This window comes from Dendrobates tinctorius, unplaced genomic scaffold, assembly GCF_039654945.1.
Source record: "Dendrobates tinctorius isolate UK_male_01 unplaced genomic scaffold, ASM3965494v1 ptg000012l, whole genome shotgun sequence".
NCBI lineage: Eukaryota > Metazoa > Chordata > Amphibia > Anura > Dendrobatidae > Dendrobates > Dendrobates tinctorius.
Window position 1 is genome coordinate 12,725,755 of NW_027361680.1, and position 17,224 is coordinate 12,742,978.

At 42.8% G+C, this 17,224-nt stretch overlaps 1 protein-coding gene across 2 annotated transcripts in view; it reads right to left on the reverse strand.

Annotated features, from left to right (window-relative positions):
- Window positions 1-9,937: 9,937 nt before the first annotated feature.
- Window positions 9,938-17,224, reverse strand: part of LOC141066772 (uncharacterized) — a 36,586-nt gene continuing 29,299 nt past the window's right edge. Inside the window, exons 2-9 of one of the 2 annotated variants that reach the window (XM_073558004.1) lie at window positions 16,163-16,359; window positions 15,933-16,090; window positions 15,755-15,860; window positions 15,603-15,674; window positions 15,402-15,485; window positions 15,157-15,309; window positions 14,846-15,008; window positions 9,938-14,732 (exon numbers count right to left, since the gene is read on the reverse strand). In XM_073558004.1, coding sequence (XP_073414105.1) covers window positions 14,877-15,008; window positions 15,157-15,309; window positions 15,402-15,485; window positions 15,603-15,674; window positions 15,755-15,860; window positions 15,933-16,090; window positions 16,163-16,359 — 902 coding nt within the window. In that variant the 3' untranslated portion in view covers window positions 9,938-14,732; window positions 14,846-14,876. Of the gene's footprint in view, window positions 14,733-14,845; window positions 15,009-15,091; window positions 15,310-15,401; window positions 15,486-15,602; window positions 15,675-15,754; window positions 15,861-15,932; window positions 16,091-16,162; window positions 16,360-17,224 lie in introns of those variants that run through there. The other variant, XM_073558005.1, reaches the window with a different exon arrangement.

Consider the following 17,224-nt stretch of genomic DNA (forward strand, 5'->3'; position numbering starts at 1 on the left):
GTCCCTGCATCTTTTCCTCTAAGAGGCCAACAAGTTTGCACTTCTGACAGGTAAAGTTGAGTTTTTGGGCCGGAAGATCCGTAAACATGTAGCATATGTTGCAGGTGACCATGTGGATTTTCTTCTCTTTCATATTGCTATTGCTGATGCACGCTATGATGGGTGGAAACTCGCACGCCGTCAGGTCCCAGCGATCGATCAGCTTAAGACGACTCTTCTCCTCTTCCCAGAATGCACTGGAAATATGGAGATGAGCTTCCTGCTTCTCCAATCCCTGGTTTGGCGATGTCCTCAAACAGCAAGACCCGGCAAGTCCCAGCGATCGATCAGCTTAAGGCGACTCTTCTCCTCTTCCCAGAATGCACCGGAAATATGCAGATGAGCTTCCTGCTTCTCCAATCCCTGAATGAATTTAAGAAAGGAATGGATGCTTTTCTTGTGAGTAACAGTATAGAAGGTTACGAATAACATAATATTATAGGTAGATGGTTGACCCAGCTTAGGGGACGGAATTTTTTTCCCTATGGAGAAAATCGGCTTCTACTCTGTGGGATTTTTGCCTTCCCCAGGATCAACAATGCAGAACAGCTGCACTAAAAATAGGCTGAACTAGATGGACATAAGGTCTTCCTTCAGCCTTCAAAAATATGTTACTATGTTACCATGGGAAAACCACAACGTTTGGCAAAGTCCAAAAATTCATCAGGTTCAGGGCTGCTCCTGAATCAGCAAAAGCCTTAGCAGAAAATGAAGATAAGGAGCAGATCAAGGAAACCGCCAAAAGGAATTTAGGCTGTACATTGTCCAAAACAAATGAGTGAGCAAAACGTTTCTCCCTTCTAGGGCAGACGAAAATAGCATGAGAGGCGTCCCCACAAAAGCACAACTCATTACGCCTTCTAAATTCTGGTCGTTGAGCCCTAGAAAAAACAATATCACACTGCATAGGCTCAGAAGTTTGTTCAACAGGCAACACCGCCTCCTGCAAAGTTTTACGTTCACATAAACGTGTCAATTTGAATGGCCAGTGACAGAGTCGTTGAGACCAGAGGGGACAGGAAATCCCACCATAACATCTTTAACGGTCTCTGCCAGACTCTTCCGAAAAAGAGCCGCTAGGGCATCATCGTTCCATTTAGTAAGGACCGCCCACTTTCGGAATTTCTGACAATGTAACTCCACCGATTCCTGACCCTGGTTCAATGCCAATAAGGTTTTCTCAGCTTGATCAATAACATTAGGTTCATAATACAATAACCCCTGAGACTGAAAAAACGCATCCACATTAGTCAGAATAGGATCCCCAGATGTCAGAGAAAAAGCCCAGTCCTGAGGGTCGATGCGCAACAGGGAGATGACAATTTTAATCTGCTGCACCGAGTTCCCCGAGGAATTAGGTTTCAAGGCAAAACACAGTTCACAATTATGCTTAAAGTTCAAAAACTTAGATCGATCCCCAGATAATAAATCAGAAATAGGGATTTTAGGTTCTACAGCAGACAACTGAGCGAGATGGGCAGAAATTCTCCAAACTTCAGCAGCGAGCTGCTCAACACAATCAGACAATTGCTTAGTATCCATTACAGAAAAAATCCTCCTACGGCCCCCAGAGAAAAAAATATATAAAAAATCTGACTTTTTTTTTTTTACAATTCTTTCCTTCTTTTAGAGTACCCTAGGATCTACAGTTTGGCCGCTGATTCTGTTATGATTAGGTAACTGAGGATAGCAGAGGAATAGACTAGGCAACCAGATAACCAGTGAGTTTGGTAGCTTAGCGGATTGCAGACCCCTAAACTGACAACACAACTAGAATTAGTCGTGGGACGTACCTACGATGCCCTAGACACCTCGGCACAGCCACAGAATTAACTAAGCCTACAGAAAGAAATGGGAAAGCTAAACTGCCCAGGAGTAGAACACCAAAGGAAAAGATAGCCCCCGAACATATATTGCCGGTGAAACAAGAGGAAGCATAAAACACAGGCAGAGAATAGAGTAAGCAAATGATGGGTCCCAAACTGCCTAGATAGAACAGGCCAGGAAAGGATACTGTCTGCAATCACGCAGAAAACCCTAAGAAAATTCCAACTCGTCTGATATGCAAAAATACTGAGGCCACACGACCTCTCCCCCCCTAAATCAGGACTTTGGTGTGAACTGGTTACTAAAAAGACTAACATACGCTGTGGCATATGGAACAGAGTCCAGCACAGGTCCCAGCACGGAACCAGGCTGAACTCACACCAGCTAAGCAGAAATCAGAGACAAGCAAAAAATGGATCCAATGCAAAAAAAGATTCAAGACAAATAACTTATCTGAAAGATGCAGGACGGAGCAGGAGACAAGCAGACTTCAAAATATGCTCAGGAAGCAAACCAAATCACCGGCAACAACTGAGGAAAGGTTGCTCACTTAAATCTCTCCAGTCTGTAACACCTGACCTCCAATCATCCTCCTCAGGTGATTGACTTCTGTCAGCCAGACCAGCTCCATTACCAGCAGCAACCACCAGAGGGAGCCCAAACTCAGAGGCCAGGTCAAAAGTGTTCACAACAGGGTGGAGCCTCACAAGGAGGCGGTGACCCAAACAGGGATGGTTGCCCAAAAGGGAGTAGTTGCCCAAAAAGGGCGGCGTCCCAAAAGGAGATAATGACCCAAAAGGGAGCGGAACTGGGAAATTGCAGTTTCCTAAAAGAGGGCGGAGCATCCTGAAGTCCAGTCTGCTATATTAATTACCCACCCGGCAAGAGGATACGCGAGTGTGCCCTGAATATGTTCGGAGAGGATATGGACGGACTGGTCAACTCTGGGAGCTCGGTGACGGTAGTGAGGTTTGCACTCAAGGGATTTGTAATACCCAATAGGAAGGTCGGGGTCAATTGCATCCATGGGGGAACTAAGGACTATCCAGTGGCCAGGGTGATCCTCGAGACTAGACACCTATATGAAAAAGAGATACTAATGTTGATCCAAAATTATTCACTCAGGACTATAAATATCTAAACAAGAATACAAACCCAAAAAACCATATTCAAAATATCGACTACATTTTTGTAGATACCACCGAAAAATACTCTAAATAAAATATTTAAAGGGGTTGTCCGGGCTTTTCACATAATCTCAGTGCATATCTGGGCTGCAGAATGTTGACAATAAGTAATTTACCTTCTGTGGCCAGTCTGCACGGTTTCCAAGATATGATCTCTTGCTTGTAAGAAAAACGTCCAGGGGGTGTGTTCTGGCATTGAAATGAGAACTGGTCGTTTCCTCCTCACTAGTTTCACTTTCCACAGATCACTGTTCAGCGTGTGTCTGGGGAAGGAGCAGCTGGGTGGTCCTGCTCTCTGCACGGAGGCTGCTAGAAGGGGAAGATTTGTTACTGTGTGAGGAGGGCTAGGTTTCTTCATGTGGTCGGGGAGGGCCTGTTGCTATAGAGGGCATGTTTTTAGTAGAGTAGGCGGAAACGACCAGTTCTCATTTCAATGCCAGAACACACCCCCCCTGGACGTTTTTCTTACAAGCAAGATATGATATCTTGGAAACCGTGCAGACTGGCCACAGAAGGTAAATTACTTGTCAGCATTCAGCAGCCCAGATATGCACTGAGATTATGTGAAAAGCCCGGACAACCCCTTTAATGATGACAGAGATAATATGTAAAAAAGAATTTTTATATTTTTTACTTTCACATATTCAAATAAAATCATACATTAAAAATGCAAATGTGTGCAGGGGGTACAAAAAGAAACCAAACGGTTAGGAGGAAGAGCCAAAAATGTAACAAAAATAAATATATGAAAAATTCATCATAAAGTGCATAAATAACACATCATTTATATTATACCAAAATTAATCAATTATAGTGCATGATAACGAACATAAACAGTGCTCATAAAATGAATTTGTAATTTTCACATATCAGTGCATATGAAAAATATATAAAGTGCTCAGTGCAATATATTAGGTCCTCTACATCTATAAATAATATAATGGCAGCTATGAAAAATCAATTACTCTGGTTCCTTATAGTCCTCCTGCACACATCACTCCTATGCATGTTTCGCTGCCGCTTCATCGGGGAGTGATGTGAGCAGGGGCATGCAACCTTATATCATGTGCTGACAGCTGTAATTAATAATTAGGAGCGCCATAGTTATATGGTGCCGACACCTACATACACACACGCTGCTGTCTTGGGTCGGCATCCCGGAAATGCAACAGAGTGCGACTGAGGTCACAGTCAGTGATGCCGATCCAAGCAACCAATCGCAAGATAGAGCGCGCGCATGCGCAGTGCAGCGCTCCCGCAGCCATCTTTGTTGAGGGAAGGTTTACAATAGGAAAAGACTAAGTTGTGGGCAGATAATATTATTATGGTAATGGTCCACATTTAAACGACCAAGCTGAAAAATCAAGCAGGCACATGTACAGTATGGTAAATAGTAGTACCACAACCATGTACTATAAGAGAGTATATAAGAGAGTATCCATAATACAAGATACTCATTCTATGGGCAAAAAATATTAATACTGATATCTTTCAGAAAATTTCAATTGCATATATTAGTACATATTTCTCATTAATAAGTAATAAAATATAAAATAAGTGAAAATATTATATAAATGTGAAAAATGTATAAAAAATATAATAATGAAATTTATTAAGGAAAAAATGAAAATATATAACAAATAAAAAAATATATATTTATTTTATAATAAAAGAAAATATATGTAATTATATACAATAATATAAAATACTAATGGTGAAAAATTAAATCCATTTATATCATAATAAAAAATATGAGCATGTCCATGCTCAACTTTCCTCCCATCTCTCATCTAACTCCCTCCTTGACATCCTGCAATCTGGCTTCCGCTCCAACCACTCCACTGAAACTGCCCTGACCAAAATTACTAATGACTTACTCACAGCCAAAGCTAACAGACAATTCTCCATCCTCCTCCTTCTTGACCTGTCCTCTGCCTTTGACACAGTTGACCACTGCCTACTGCTACAGATTCTTTCTTCCCTTAGCATCAAAGACCTTGCCCTATCCTGGATTTCCTCATACCTTTCTGACCGCACATTCAGCGTCTCCCACTCCCACACTACCTCCTCATCCCGCCCCCTCTCTGTTGGAGTCCCCCAAGGCTCTGTCCTGGGGCCCCTACTTTTTTCCATCTATACTCTTGGCCTAGGACAACTCATTAAGTCCCATGGCTTCTAATACCACCTGTATGCAGATGACACTCAGATCTACCTCTCTGGCCCAGATGTCACCTCTCTGCTGTCCAGAATCCCAGAGTGTCCATCAGCCAAATCCTCCTTTTTCACCTCTCGCTTCCTAAAACTCAACGTAGACAAAACTGAACTCATTATCTTTCCTCCATCTCACGTATCTTCCCTACCCGATCTATCTATTATGGTAAATGGCATCATGCTCTCTCCCGCACCTGAAATCCACTGCCTTGAAGTAACTCTCGACTCTGCCCTGTCCTTCAAACAGCACGTCCAATCTCTTGCCACTTCCCGTCGCCTCCAACTCAAAAATATTTCCAGAATCCGTCCCTTCCTCAGTCCTCAATCTACTAAAACTCTTGTACATGCCCTCATCATCTCCCGCCTTGACTACTGCAACACTCTCCTCTGTGGCCTCCCTGCTAACTCTCTTGCACCACTCCAGTCTGTCCTCCATTCTGCTGCCAGACTAATCCACCTCTCTCCTCGCTACTCCCCCGTCTCTCCCCTCTGCAAATCCCTCCATTGGCTCCCAATTCCCCAACGAATCCAGTTCAAACTACTAACACTGACCTACAAAGCCATCCAATCTTTCCCCTCCCTATATCTCTTAACTATTCTCCCAATATCTTCCCTCACGTACTCTTCGATCCTCCCAAGACCTCCTACTCTCCTCCACACTTATTCATTCCTCACACAACCGCCTACTAGATTTCTCCCGAATATCCCCTATCCTCTGGAATGCCATGCCTCAACACATCTGATTATCCAACACCCTCTGATCCTTCAAACGGAACCTGAAAACCCATCTTTTCAGGAAAGCTTACAGACTGCAATAACCATTCTGCCGCCTCATCACCACCTGAGCTGCCGCCTCATCACCACCAGAGCTGCTGCACCCCCGACCTTGTCTTTTCCCCGCTATCCCTTAGAATATAAGTCCGCAAGGACAGGGTCCTCTCCCCTCTGTACCAGTTTGTCATTGTAAATTTGTTGTGGAAACTTGTTTACTGTTAATGATATCTATAACTTTGTATGTAACCCCCTTCTCATGTACAGCACCATGGAATTAATGGCGCTATATAAATATTATTTTCAACAATATAATTAGCCCATTAGTCCCTCGAGACTGCCTGGGACAGTACAGGACAGGATGTCGCTATAGTCCCGAAATTATCCTGTCCGGTAATAATAGGTCGGGACTATAAGCTATTCTAAGACATGTGGGAGAAGGGAATTCCTCTACAGCAGGAGGATGGAGGATTCACTCCTGATGGAGCCACGTACATGAAGGCAGTGACACCTCCCAAAATTTGAAGGGTCAGACGTCGGAGTGACCAAATTACGGACATGATGACACCTGAAGTGTACCACAGGATGACTGATCGTGATGTGGTAGTTAAAAAGAGTGGATCTGACACCCAGATAGAGAGCAACTTGAGGGTTCACCATACTGTGGGGTGTGACCAAGACTCCGGGGGTGACTGTGACTCTAAGAAAGAAAGGCCCAAAAGGAGGGCAAGTCGCCGAAGACGTAAAGGGCACAAAGAGGTCGAACCAGTTGCACCTTGTGAAGATATGAATAAAGAAAATGCAGTGTCTTATGCTTTTGTTCAAGTTGCAGATTCTCTTCCAGACTGTATAAGGAAGGTGAATGAATTCATGTTGCCCCTAGCACCCACTAGGTTGGAGTCTGATGATCAATCGGTGGAGGGTGCGGTAGGAGTCCTGGAGAGCGCAGGTTGAGTGAGAATCCACAAAGGTCACGCAGAACAGACCTATCATAGACCCACATCTGCGGTGACAGAAAAAGGTGAGATGTCAGAAGATGGTGAAGGCTCCAAAGGACCTGATGCGGAGGAGCTGGAGTACTCCAATGTCCCAGAGAAACGAGACGTAGCTAAGGGTGACACTGCTGAGACCCAAGAGAGGGCTGAAGATGACATTGTTGAGTCCAAGGTGAAGACTGAGGGTACAGAAGAGGGGGAAGCCACCAAAGAAGTGGGGCCTGAAGCAGACACCTCCTCGAGTGATGGAAGCTCAACCAATCCAGAGGTTGGAATAAGCGAACTAAGAATGATCAAGGAGACAGTAGAAGCCTGTTTGAAGCAAGAGGAGCTTCATAGACAGGCTGCTGTGGGTGCCTTGGAGAAAGAGGTGTCCGAGCTCAGAGGTCACCTGGCAGAAAGCTAGTTGATGAATGCGGCGGCCTTGAAGACGATGGAGCAGCAGGTGTCTATCCTAGCCAGACAGGTGGATGCAGGTGCCATGCAGAAGCAGATGGCACTGAGAGCCGAACAAAAGGGTGGTCTTATGACAGCAGAAGAGAAAAACTTTCCTGTTGAAATACTTGATAGATGTACCTGAAGACCTGAGAGAGTTTTGTGCCTGGGAGGCTATGCATGAAGAATTCAAAAAGACTGTGGGGGCATGTAGGGTATACTGGACCCGAGAAACAGTTAGTGGTACTGTCCACAACTGGCGTCACAGCGAAGAGAGTAGCTGTCCTGAGTGACCGGCACTGGAGAGGTGTGCGGACGAAGTGGATGATCCATTTGAGGAATGACGACGCTGCTAGGCGGCTGGAGCATGTGAGGAAAGCTGGGAGTCTTCTGGAAGAAGTAATAAAGGTTTCTATTCCTATGGTGAAGAAAGTCATTGGGAAAAATGGTTGAGCCATGCAAGACATGGTGAATAAGTCTGGAGTGGTGAAGTTAAGAATTCCAGGTGACCATGAAGACCAGATACCCAGGGAAAGGGGTATGGTACCAGTTTTCGTTCTAGGTACGGTGGAGTCTTGAAAATGTACAGACTCTGCTGGAGTATCATGTGGCGTATCTAAGGGAGATAGAGCAGTTAAGTCTTGAAAGACTGTGTCTTAAGGACTGCTGCGCCAAATTGGTGGAAGATGGCAGCCGCCTTCAACCCAATGTACCAGAGAAAGAAGGGGCCCTCCAAATAATAGAATTACCACAGCGGAGGCTAGGGCAAAAGGACAAAGAGAGAAATGGCCTGTTCTCTAATCAGTAAAGACGATAGAGAAGTTTGCCAACAGAGTGACAGCCAAAGAAATCCCGGAAGAAAAGGCCTTGGTAGATCAGCAAGACAAGGATTCCGAGAATCTGAAAGTGGCAGTTCTACTCTCAGTACAATGCTGAAGGACCGGGACAGCAGACCCTGTAATGTACTAGGGGTTAGACTCAGACCAGACAGTAGGCTCGACAGTCTCGTGACCGCATCAACCTGGGAGGCGGTCATGGAGACAAAGGTCGGGTGAAGGGGCGTATTTTAGAAATGTGGTGACTAAAAAGAGTTACACCGATCATGTGTGCTTTAATCCCGTTGCCAAGCGAGTGTCCCCCAACACATTCAGTAAGCCCTGCATTACATAGTATACAAACCCAAAGATTGTAGAGGTCAAGGCAAGATGTCTTAGTATCAAGATCTATTATTGCACGTTTCCCAGAAGCAATAAACAGAATATTCAAGTTACATCAAAAACAAGTTGTCATATTGACACCAGGCCTTTGTGCATATAAGCATAGGCAGCTGTGACGACTCCTGGGGTGGACCCTCTGGGTCGTAATATAAACCCACCCAGGGCGAGTTGACCTAGTGAGGACCACCCGCTATACAGGGAGTGTCAAGGGCAGACCTAGGGGGATAAAGTACTATGACTGCTGGAACCATTTGGCCGGTTCACAGAAGACGCGAGTGTGTCTAGCAAGGTGCAGGAGGAAACATGCAGAATACAGGAGTGTGCAAAGCGTGGACCCAGGGACACGCTGGGTATAGGATCGTGCAGGGCAAGTACACGGAGGTACGCAGTGTTTAACGTTATAAAAAAAAAGTAATTTTTTTGTGAAAAAAAGATAAAGGTTTATTTTTTTTCTACATTCCAAAAATTACCGTGACGTCCCTGAAGGGTTAATAAACTTCTTGAATGTGGTTTTAAGCACCTTCAGGGGTGCAGTTTTTACAATGGTGCCACTTTTGGGTATTTTCTGTCATATAGACCCCTCGAAGTTACTTCAAGTGTGATGTGGTCCCTAAAAAAATGGTTTTGCAAATTTTATTGGATAAATCAAAAATCGCTGGTCAACTTTTAACCCGTATAACTTCATGACCAAAAAAAAAATGTTGGTTCCAAAATTGTGCTGATTTAAAGGGAAAGGGTCCGGAAGGGAAGGAGGGCTATTTGACTTTTTGAATTGAAAATTAGCTCCAATCGTTATCAGACACCATGTCGCGTTGGGAAAGCCCCTGTGTGCCTAAACAGTGAAAATCCCCCACAAGAGACCCCATTTTGGAAACTGGACCCCTTATGGAACTTATCTAGATGTATGGTGAGCACTTTGAACCCCCAAGTGCTTCACAAAAGTTTATAACGCAGAGAAGTGAGAATAAAAAAATCATTTTTTTTCCTCAAAAATGATTTTTTAGCACGCTATTTTTTTATTTTCACATGGCTAACAGGAGAAATTGGACAACAAAAGCGCTGTTGTCCAGTTTGTCCTGAGTACGCTGGTACTCCATATGTGGGGGGGGAACCACTGTTTGGGCGCACGGCGGGGCTCAGAAGGGAAGGAGCGCCATTTGACTTTTTGAAATGAAAATTACCTCTAATCGTTAGCGGACACCATGTCGTGTTTAGAGAGCCCGTGTGCCTAAACATTGGAGCTCCCCCACAAATGACCCCATTTTGGAAACTAGACCCCCTAAAGAACTTATATAGATGCATAGTGAGCACTTTGAACCCCCCAAGTGCTTCACAAAAGTTTATAACGCAGAGCCGTGAAAATAAAAAATATTTTTTTCCCTCAAAAAATTATTTTTTAGTGCGCAATTTTTTATTTTCACAAGGGTACCAGGAGAAATTGGACCACAAAAGTTGTTCCTAAAATTCACAAAGATGTATTCCATAGGGGAAAGATTGGGATCTTGGGTGGACCATTACCTGCAACCTTTGGTGCAAAACACACCTAGCTATATACGTGATTCCAAATATGTAACTGCAGTTTTTGATCAATTCCATTGGAAGGAGGAATATGCATGGTTAACATGCGATGTAGTGAGTCTATATCCATCAATCCATCACTCTGTGGCATTATCTAGTTTGACATATTATCTGGACACATATTCTACCTATAGTAATGACATAAAAAATTTTCTGATATCTGCCGTGGATTTTTTGTTAAACCATAATTATTTTAGTTTTGATAATAGATTTTTCAAACAGCTGAAAGGCGTCAGTATGGGCGCGAAATTTTCGCCTTCCTTAGCCAACATTGTTATGCTCAAATGGGAAGAAAGTCATATTTCTGACGATAATAATGATATATGCAAACATATTGTTTGGTACGGTCGTTACATAGACGATCTGATCTTAATATGGAGAGGCACACAAAAGGAGGCTGAAAAATTCGTAGATTATATCAATGACAATGAATATCATCTGAAATTCACTTATTCTTTTCAGAAAAAAAATACTAATTTTTTGGATCTGAGTCTCAGAGGTAATGTATCTAAGCATACCGTTGAGATCACTCCCTATAGAAAGCCAACCTCAAGTAATTCTATTCTTAGGGCCAACTCTTGCCATCCAAAACATGTCTTAAAAAATATTCCATATGGTGAGCTTATTAGGATAAGACGCAATTGTTCTGAAAATGATGCATTTTTGGTAGAAAGAGAAAACTTGTGAGCGACTTTCACAAAGAGGATATCCTAAATGGAATTTAGATAATGCACGTGAAAGAATTCTACAGACAGATCGTAAAAATTTAACAACAACCAAAAAAGGTAGATTTATTCAGAATAATTCACATGAAAATAAAAAGAACTATAATAATAATGTAGTATTCAGTACTCCCTATAGCTTGCAATATGGACAAATTGTAGATATCATTAAAAAACATTTACCAATGCTAAAACAAGATGACAGATTGAAACAAATATTAACACATAGTGACATCAAGTTTGTAGCAAAACGAGCTCCTACCCTATCCTGTCTCCAAGCTTATTCTCTCGGGATACTAATAGAGATACTTGGCTGGACGCCACAGGATTCTTTAGATGTGGAGCTAACCGTTGCAAAACATGCAATTATGTTTATAAAACAAACACATTTTTGTCTTCATATAATCAAAAGCAATTTGACATACATGATTACATTAATTGCAACACTGAGAATGTGGTGTATCTTATAGAATGTACTGCATGCAAAGTTCAGTATGTCGGCTGCACTACTTGTCCGCTGAAGGTGCGGATCAGGAAACATTTATCAGACGCCGTAAATTCTCAAGCCCTGTCCGCCTCAGCTGTGTCAAGACATTTTTACAATGTGCACAAAGGCAATTTTAGTTTTAGATTTTGTGGAATCGAAAAGGTTTACAAACCTCCTAGAGGAGGTAATTTACAACAGAAATTATTTAACCATGAAACATACTGGATGTTTATGCTTGACACCCGTATTCCCCGTGGTCTCAATGCCAGACAAGATTTAATAAAATTATACTGAATACTGTTCATGCAGTATCTTATAAGGAAATGTTTTATCCTAATTCACTGTAATCCATGATGATTCTTGACCAAGAAATATTTGTTTTTTTTGTATATGCTTTTTTGCATTTTTAATTGTCTGTCCAATCAATGTCATGTGCACTCTATATATAGTTTCTCAATGTATTAGCAGGTAGATCATGACTAAGACTATTTTTTAGTTGAAACGCGTTGATCCTCCTCACTGGTGTGCTTGGTGTTTGCTATAAGAAATTTTTAAAGAACCAACATATTTTTAAGTTGTCCAATAAAGCTTTGTAAAATTGCAGCCGCCTCAGTCTCCAGCTGGATCACTTTTTTTCTTCCTCTTGCTCCTAATTCATGTGGATGCTCACCACAGTCCGTGCTGGGCGTTGGCAGGCTTGGGGATTGCTTTGCATTGTATTAATTTTACTTTTTTTTCCATTTTTTTAACAGATTCCTGGCAACTGGAGAATCCTTCACCTCCCTCCATTTCCAGTTCCGGATTGGGATTTCCACTATTGCTGGAATTGTACAACAGACCTGCCGGGCATTATGGGATTCTCTACAGGAGGAATACATTCCAGAGCCAACACAGGAGAGGTGGCTGGAGATTGCAGAGAAGTTTCAAGAAATCTGCCAGTTTCCAAACTGCCTCGGTGCCGTGGATGGCAAGCATATCAGGATTGTGAAACGTATGGGATCTGGTTCACAGTTTTACAACTATAAGAAATACTTTTCTATTGTGCTGATGGCCATTTCGGACGCAAACTGCAAATTCATTGCCGTGGACATTGGTGCATACGGTCGTTCTAATGACTCTCAGGTGTTCAAGATTTCCACCATGGGCCGTCGCTTGTATGGAGACAATTTTAACTTCCCACCTCCAAGACCACTCCCTGGAACAACAGGCCCACCAATGCTTTTTGTGTGCGTTGGCGACGATGCTTTTCAGCTATCTAAACACCTACTCAAACCATACGGTAGTCGTGGATTAACACACCGGAAAAGAATCTATAACTATCGGTTAACTAGAGCGCGCAGAGTGGTGGAGTGCGCGTTTGGAATTTTAACTGCCAAATGGAGAGTCCTGTTAACAGCCATGAAAATGAAAACAGAGACTGTGGATGAGGTGGTGAAGGCCTGTGTAATCCTGCACTATTTTGTCCTTTCAAAGGAACCAGTTTCCATCGATGATAATCTGTCTGGAACCACCTTGTGGGATTATGAGCAACAAACTTTTCGGAGTACTGGATCAGTGGCAAGAATCAGGGACACCTTTGCAGACTATTTTGTGACACCAGAGGGACAAGTGGACTGGCAAGATGACATGATATAATTTTCTATACCAATTGTGAGTCATTTTTTTTTTTTTTTTTTTTAACTGAAATGTTACCAAGTGTTTGGCTTTCCCAAGCATTGTTATCATGTGATTTGGTTTACTTTTTTTTTTTTTTTCTTCTTCAAGTTTTACACTTTACCAGTGTTACCAATTGTTGGGTACCAAGCATAAAGTTTTACCAGTGTTACCAATTGTTGGGTACCAATTGTTGGGTATCAAGCATAAAGTTTTACCAAGTGTTGTTTTGCACTTACAAATGTTACCAAGTGTTGGGTACCCAGTGTAAAATGTGACACTTTGAAATTTTACCAAGTGTTGTGTACCAAGCGTTTCACTTTGAAATGGTACCAAATGTTGTGCTACCAAGTGTTTTTTTGTACCTTGTACACCACCGGTGTACTGTGAAATATTGTTGTGTGTTGTGTTACCAAGTGTTGTGTTTACCTTTTACACCACTGGTGTAATTTGAATATTTCAAAAGAAAGAAGCAAAAAAGAAACAATACAATAAAGTTTTTTGAAAAAAAAAACCCAGTTTATTTCTGAATTTGTAATATTGTAATTTTTTTTTTTTTGGTATATATTACCTTTTTTGTAATTTTCTTTTGGTATATTACTTTTTGTAACTTTTTTTTCTTGGTATATATTACCTTTTTTGTAATTTTTTTTGTTTTTTTTTGTTAAGAAAACATCACAGAGTGTGATAATGTTGGGTGGAGATAGTATTGGAGGGGTTAACAGGGTTGACCACATCGAGGGGGGGGGGTAGAGGACTGGGGAGGGAGTTGGTGAGGACCAGAAGTGGAAGGGGGGTTTAACACATGTGGTTGGGACGGGAGTGGATGGACAGATGAGGTTTGTGGGTACATTGAAGGTGTATGTGGGGGTGGGTATGGTGAGGGCATTGGGGTATAATGCAATGGGGAAGGTAGGTACTGGGAAGAATGGAATGGGGAACTAGAGAAAGGAGAGGGAGTGGTAGGAGAAGGGACGGCTGTGTGATGGATGGTGGTGGAAGGATGGACTGGGGGAGGATGGACAGGGGGAGGATGGACAGGGGGAGGATGAGATGCTTCAGCAAGCACTTCCACTAGAGCATTCTGACAGGCTTGCATCACACGCATCTGCTGGTGAGTACTTAAACCTTCCATTTGCCGGACAACAGATTGAAAAAAGGTATGTCTCGGTGTCTGGTTTGATTCTAAATTCATCTGTTCCATGTATCTTCTGAGTTCCATGATACTTTGATTGATCATGGTCAACCCAGAAGATAACCGTTGTCCATAAGTGTGGAAACCGTGTTGAACAGATGAGTTTAGACTCAAACAGTCAGACAAGGTCATCCTTTCCTGACTCCTCAGACGCTGCCGGCCAGAACCAAAAGTTGGTCGAGATGTTGCGGCAGTGTCTGAGGGGTGGGGAACAGGGAACAAGTCGTCACCAGCAGCTTCATGTGATGAAGTCTGCCCTGCTGCTCCAGTGCTGGTGGAGGGGATAGAGGGATGAGACAAGAGGGTAGGTACAGAGGGGTCGGATACCTCGATGTGGTCACCGGGGGCGGTCTCACTAGGGATCACTCCAGAGGGACGCAACTCTGATGCAGACTCCCGAGTGCTGCAGATGGTGCTAAAAAAAAGGAGAAAAAATGTATATTAAAAATATTGATATTTAATTTAAGTCTGCTGAAAAAAAATTTGGTTAAACATTTCTACTACAGAAATTGTTTGGGGAATATTTACCTTCTGCACACCATTGTAGATCGCAGGAACGCTAGGGCTTTGTAGTTTTTGTACTGGGGTCCCCGGCGTCCTCCCGACGATCCACTCGGGGTCTGAATCTCTTTGTTGTAGTCCCTCTTGAAGCGATCCCGGAGCGACCGCCACCGTGTGATAACCCTGTCACCTGTGAAGCAAAAAAAAAAAAAAAAAAGCTTTAGTATTCAACACTTCACATGCTGGAAATATAAGTTACTGAAGTTGTAATACTTATGCACAAAATCCCTGGCCCTCGCATTGAGTTCCTCCCAGTTGTCAATAACCTCGGAACACACCTCATCCCAGAGCCGTCGGGTGGTTGGTTGGTCGGCGTGTAGACGGTTTGCCATGTTCCACAGCGGCTCCCGGTTTTCCACCTCACGGATTAGGTCATCAGTATCGATGACCACACCCTCCTCCAGATGTCTGCGGGGAGCACGCTGTGAAACCTGTGAAGATAAAAAACAAAAGAAAAAACAAAAAATTACATTCTATTCAAACACATGTTCATTTAAACAATTATCCACATAGGGTTACTTACCGTTTGCCGACCACCAGATGCATCACCTTGATGACCCTGGAATGTCCTGGGAGTCACTCTAGTACGGGCACCGGATTCTGAAGACTGTGGGAAAAAAAAAAAAAAATTTTGTTACGATGGATGCGTAGTTATGGTGTGTGCACTGTGATGAATGTTTGTGTTGGGTGTAGCATTATGTATCTGTGTATGTGCTAAACTTACACTCTGCGCACCCCCTCCTTGCATCTCTCCACCCTGCACGTCTCCTTCTGGAAGCTCCTCTGAATCAGCTTCCTGTTAAAACATAATAGGATAGTGTTTTTAACCCAGAAAAAAAAATTAGTTTAAATTAAAAAAAAAATAATTTTTTTTACCTCAGCTCGCTGATGATGTGAGGGGGAGCTTTCAGGAGAAGACATTATGGTTTGTGGCTGCTGCGTTGGCAGCTGCGTTGGCAGCTGCGGTGCTTCCTGAAGTGATCTGCAAGTATAAAGACACTTGTTAAGCTACTATACAAAGGATCATAATAAGCTTTCAGGCCTTTATACTTACAGGGAAAATAAAGGTTGGCTGGCCGTCTCTGCTGCGGTCTGTTCGACCATCTCCGCTGCCTGTCCGACTTTCTCCGCTGCGGCCTGTCCGACCGTGTTCGCTGCTGCATTCCTCACAGTCTCCGCTGCGGTCTGGTTGGTGGTGCTTGCTGAAGTTATCTGGAAGTATAAAGATAATTGTTAAGCTACTATACAAACGATCATAATAAGCTTTCAGGTCTTTATACTTACAGGGAAACTTGCGTGTACTCTGCCGCGGCCTGGGTGTTCATGTCTGCTGTGCACTCGCCGTTCCTCTCTGCTGCGCTGTCGCCGTTCCTCTCTGCTGCGCTGTCGCCGTTCCTCGCTGCTGCGGTCTGTTTGAAGATCCCTTCTGCGGTCTGGCTGACCATCTCTGCTGATTTTTTGGTTCTTCATTATGAAGTGATCTGTAAGTATTAAGAAAATGATTTTAAGTGGTGTTTTCATGTTTACATTTCCTTATCTCTCACAGAGTGTAACTAGTGATTGAAGGTGTGTAATATTTTATGTAAACCCACTTTTTTTTGCATGTGAATTCCCTGAAAAAGTGTAACCAAGTGTAACCAGTGATTGAAGGTGTGTAAACCAGTGTAGAGTGTAACCAGTGATTGAAGGTGTGTAAACCAGCGTTTGCATTCCCTCAAACTGTCACCGAGAGTGTAACCAGTGATTGAAGGTGTTTATTTTGTGTATACCCACACTGTGTCTGGATGTTTTTGAATTCCCTTAAAAACTCAGCTGTGTATACCCAGATTATTTTCATGTTGCAATCTCACTTTTAACCACACTTATGTACCTTTATGGTAACTTAATTTTACCTTTTTTTTAAATGATACAAAAGGAGATTTTTTAAAAACAGTTTATTATTATTATTATTTTTTTTTTATAATTTTTTTTTCCAACAAATAGGAGCTCCTCTGCTCTTTATTTTAAATACCACAATAAATGAAAAATAAAAAAAACACCGATTTACAACAGATACATTAATAACACCACAATTGCAAATCTGAAAATAAAAAAAACCCACACACAGCCAGGCCACACACACACACACACACACACACACACACACACACACACACACACACACACACACACACTTGCAGGTGGAAGATTTGCAGCTGAGTTTGATGTCTGGTTCGGTGTCTTCAGTGTGGCTGTTGCCAGATGTCTGGGCCCCAATTACACCACATACAATACCAGTTAGGTCGGTTTCACATTTGCACTAATCCCCGTCCCATTCGGTCATCGCCGCCTACTAGCACACGACGC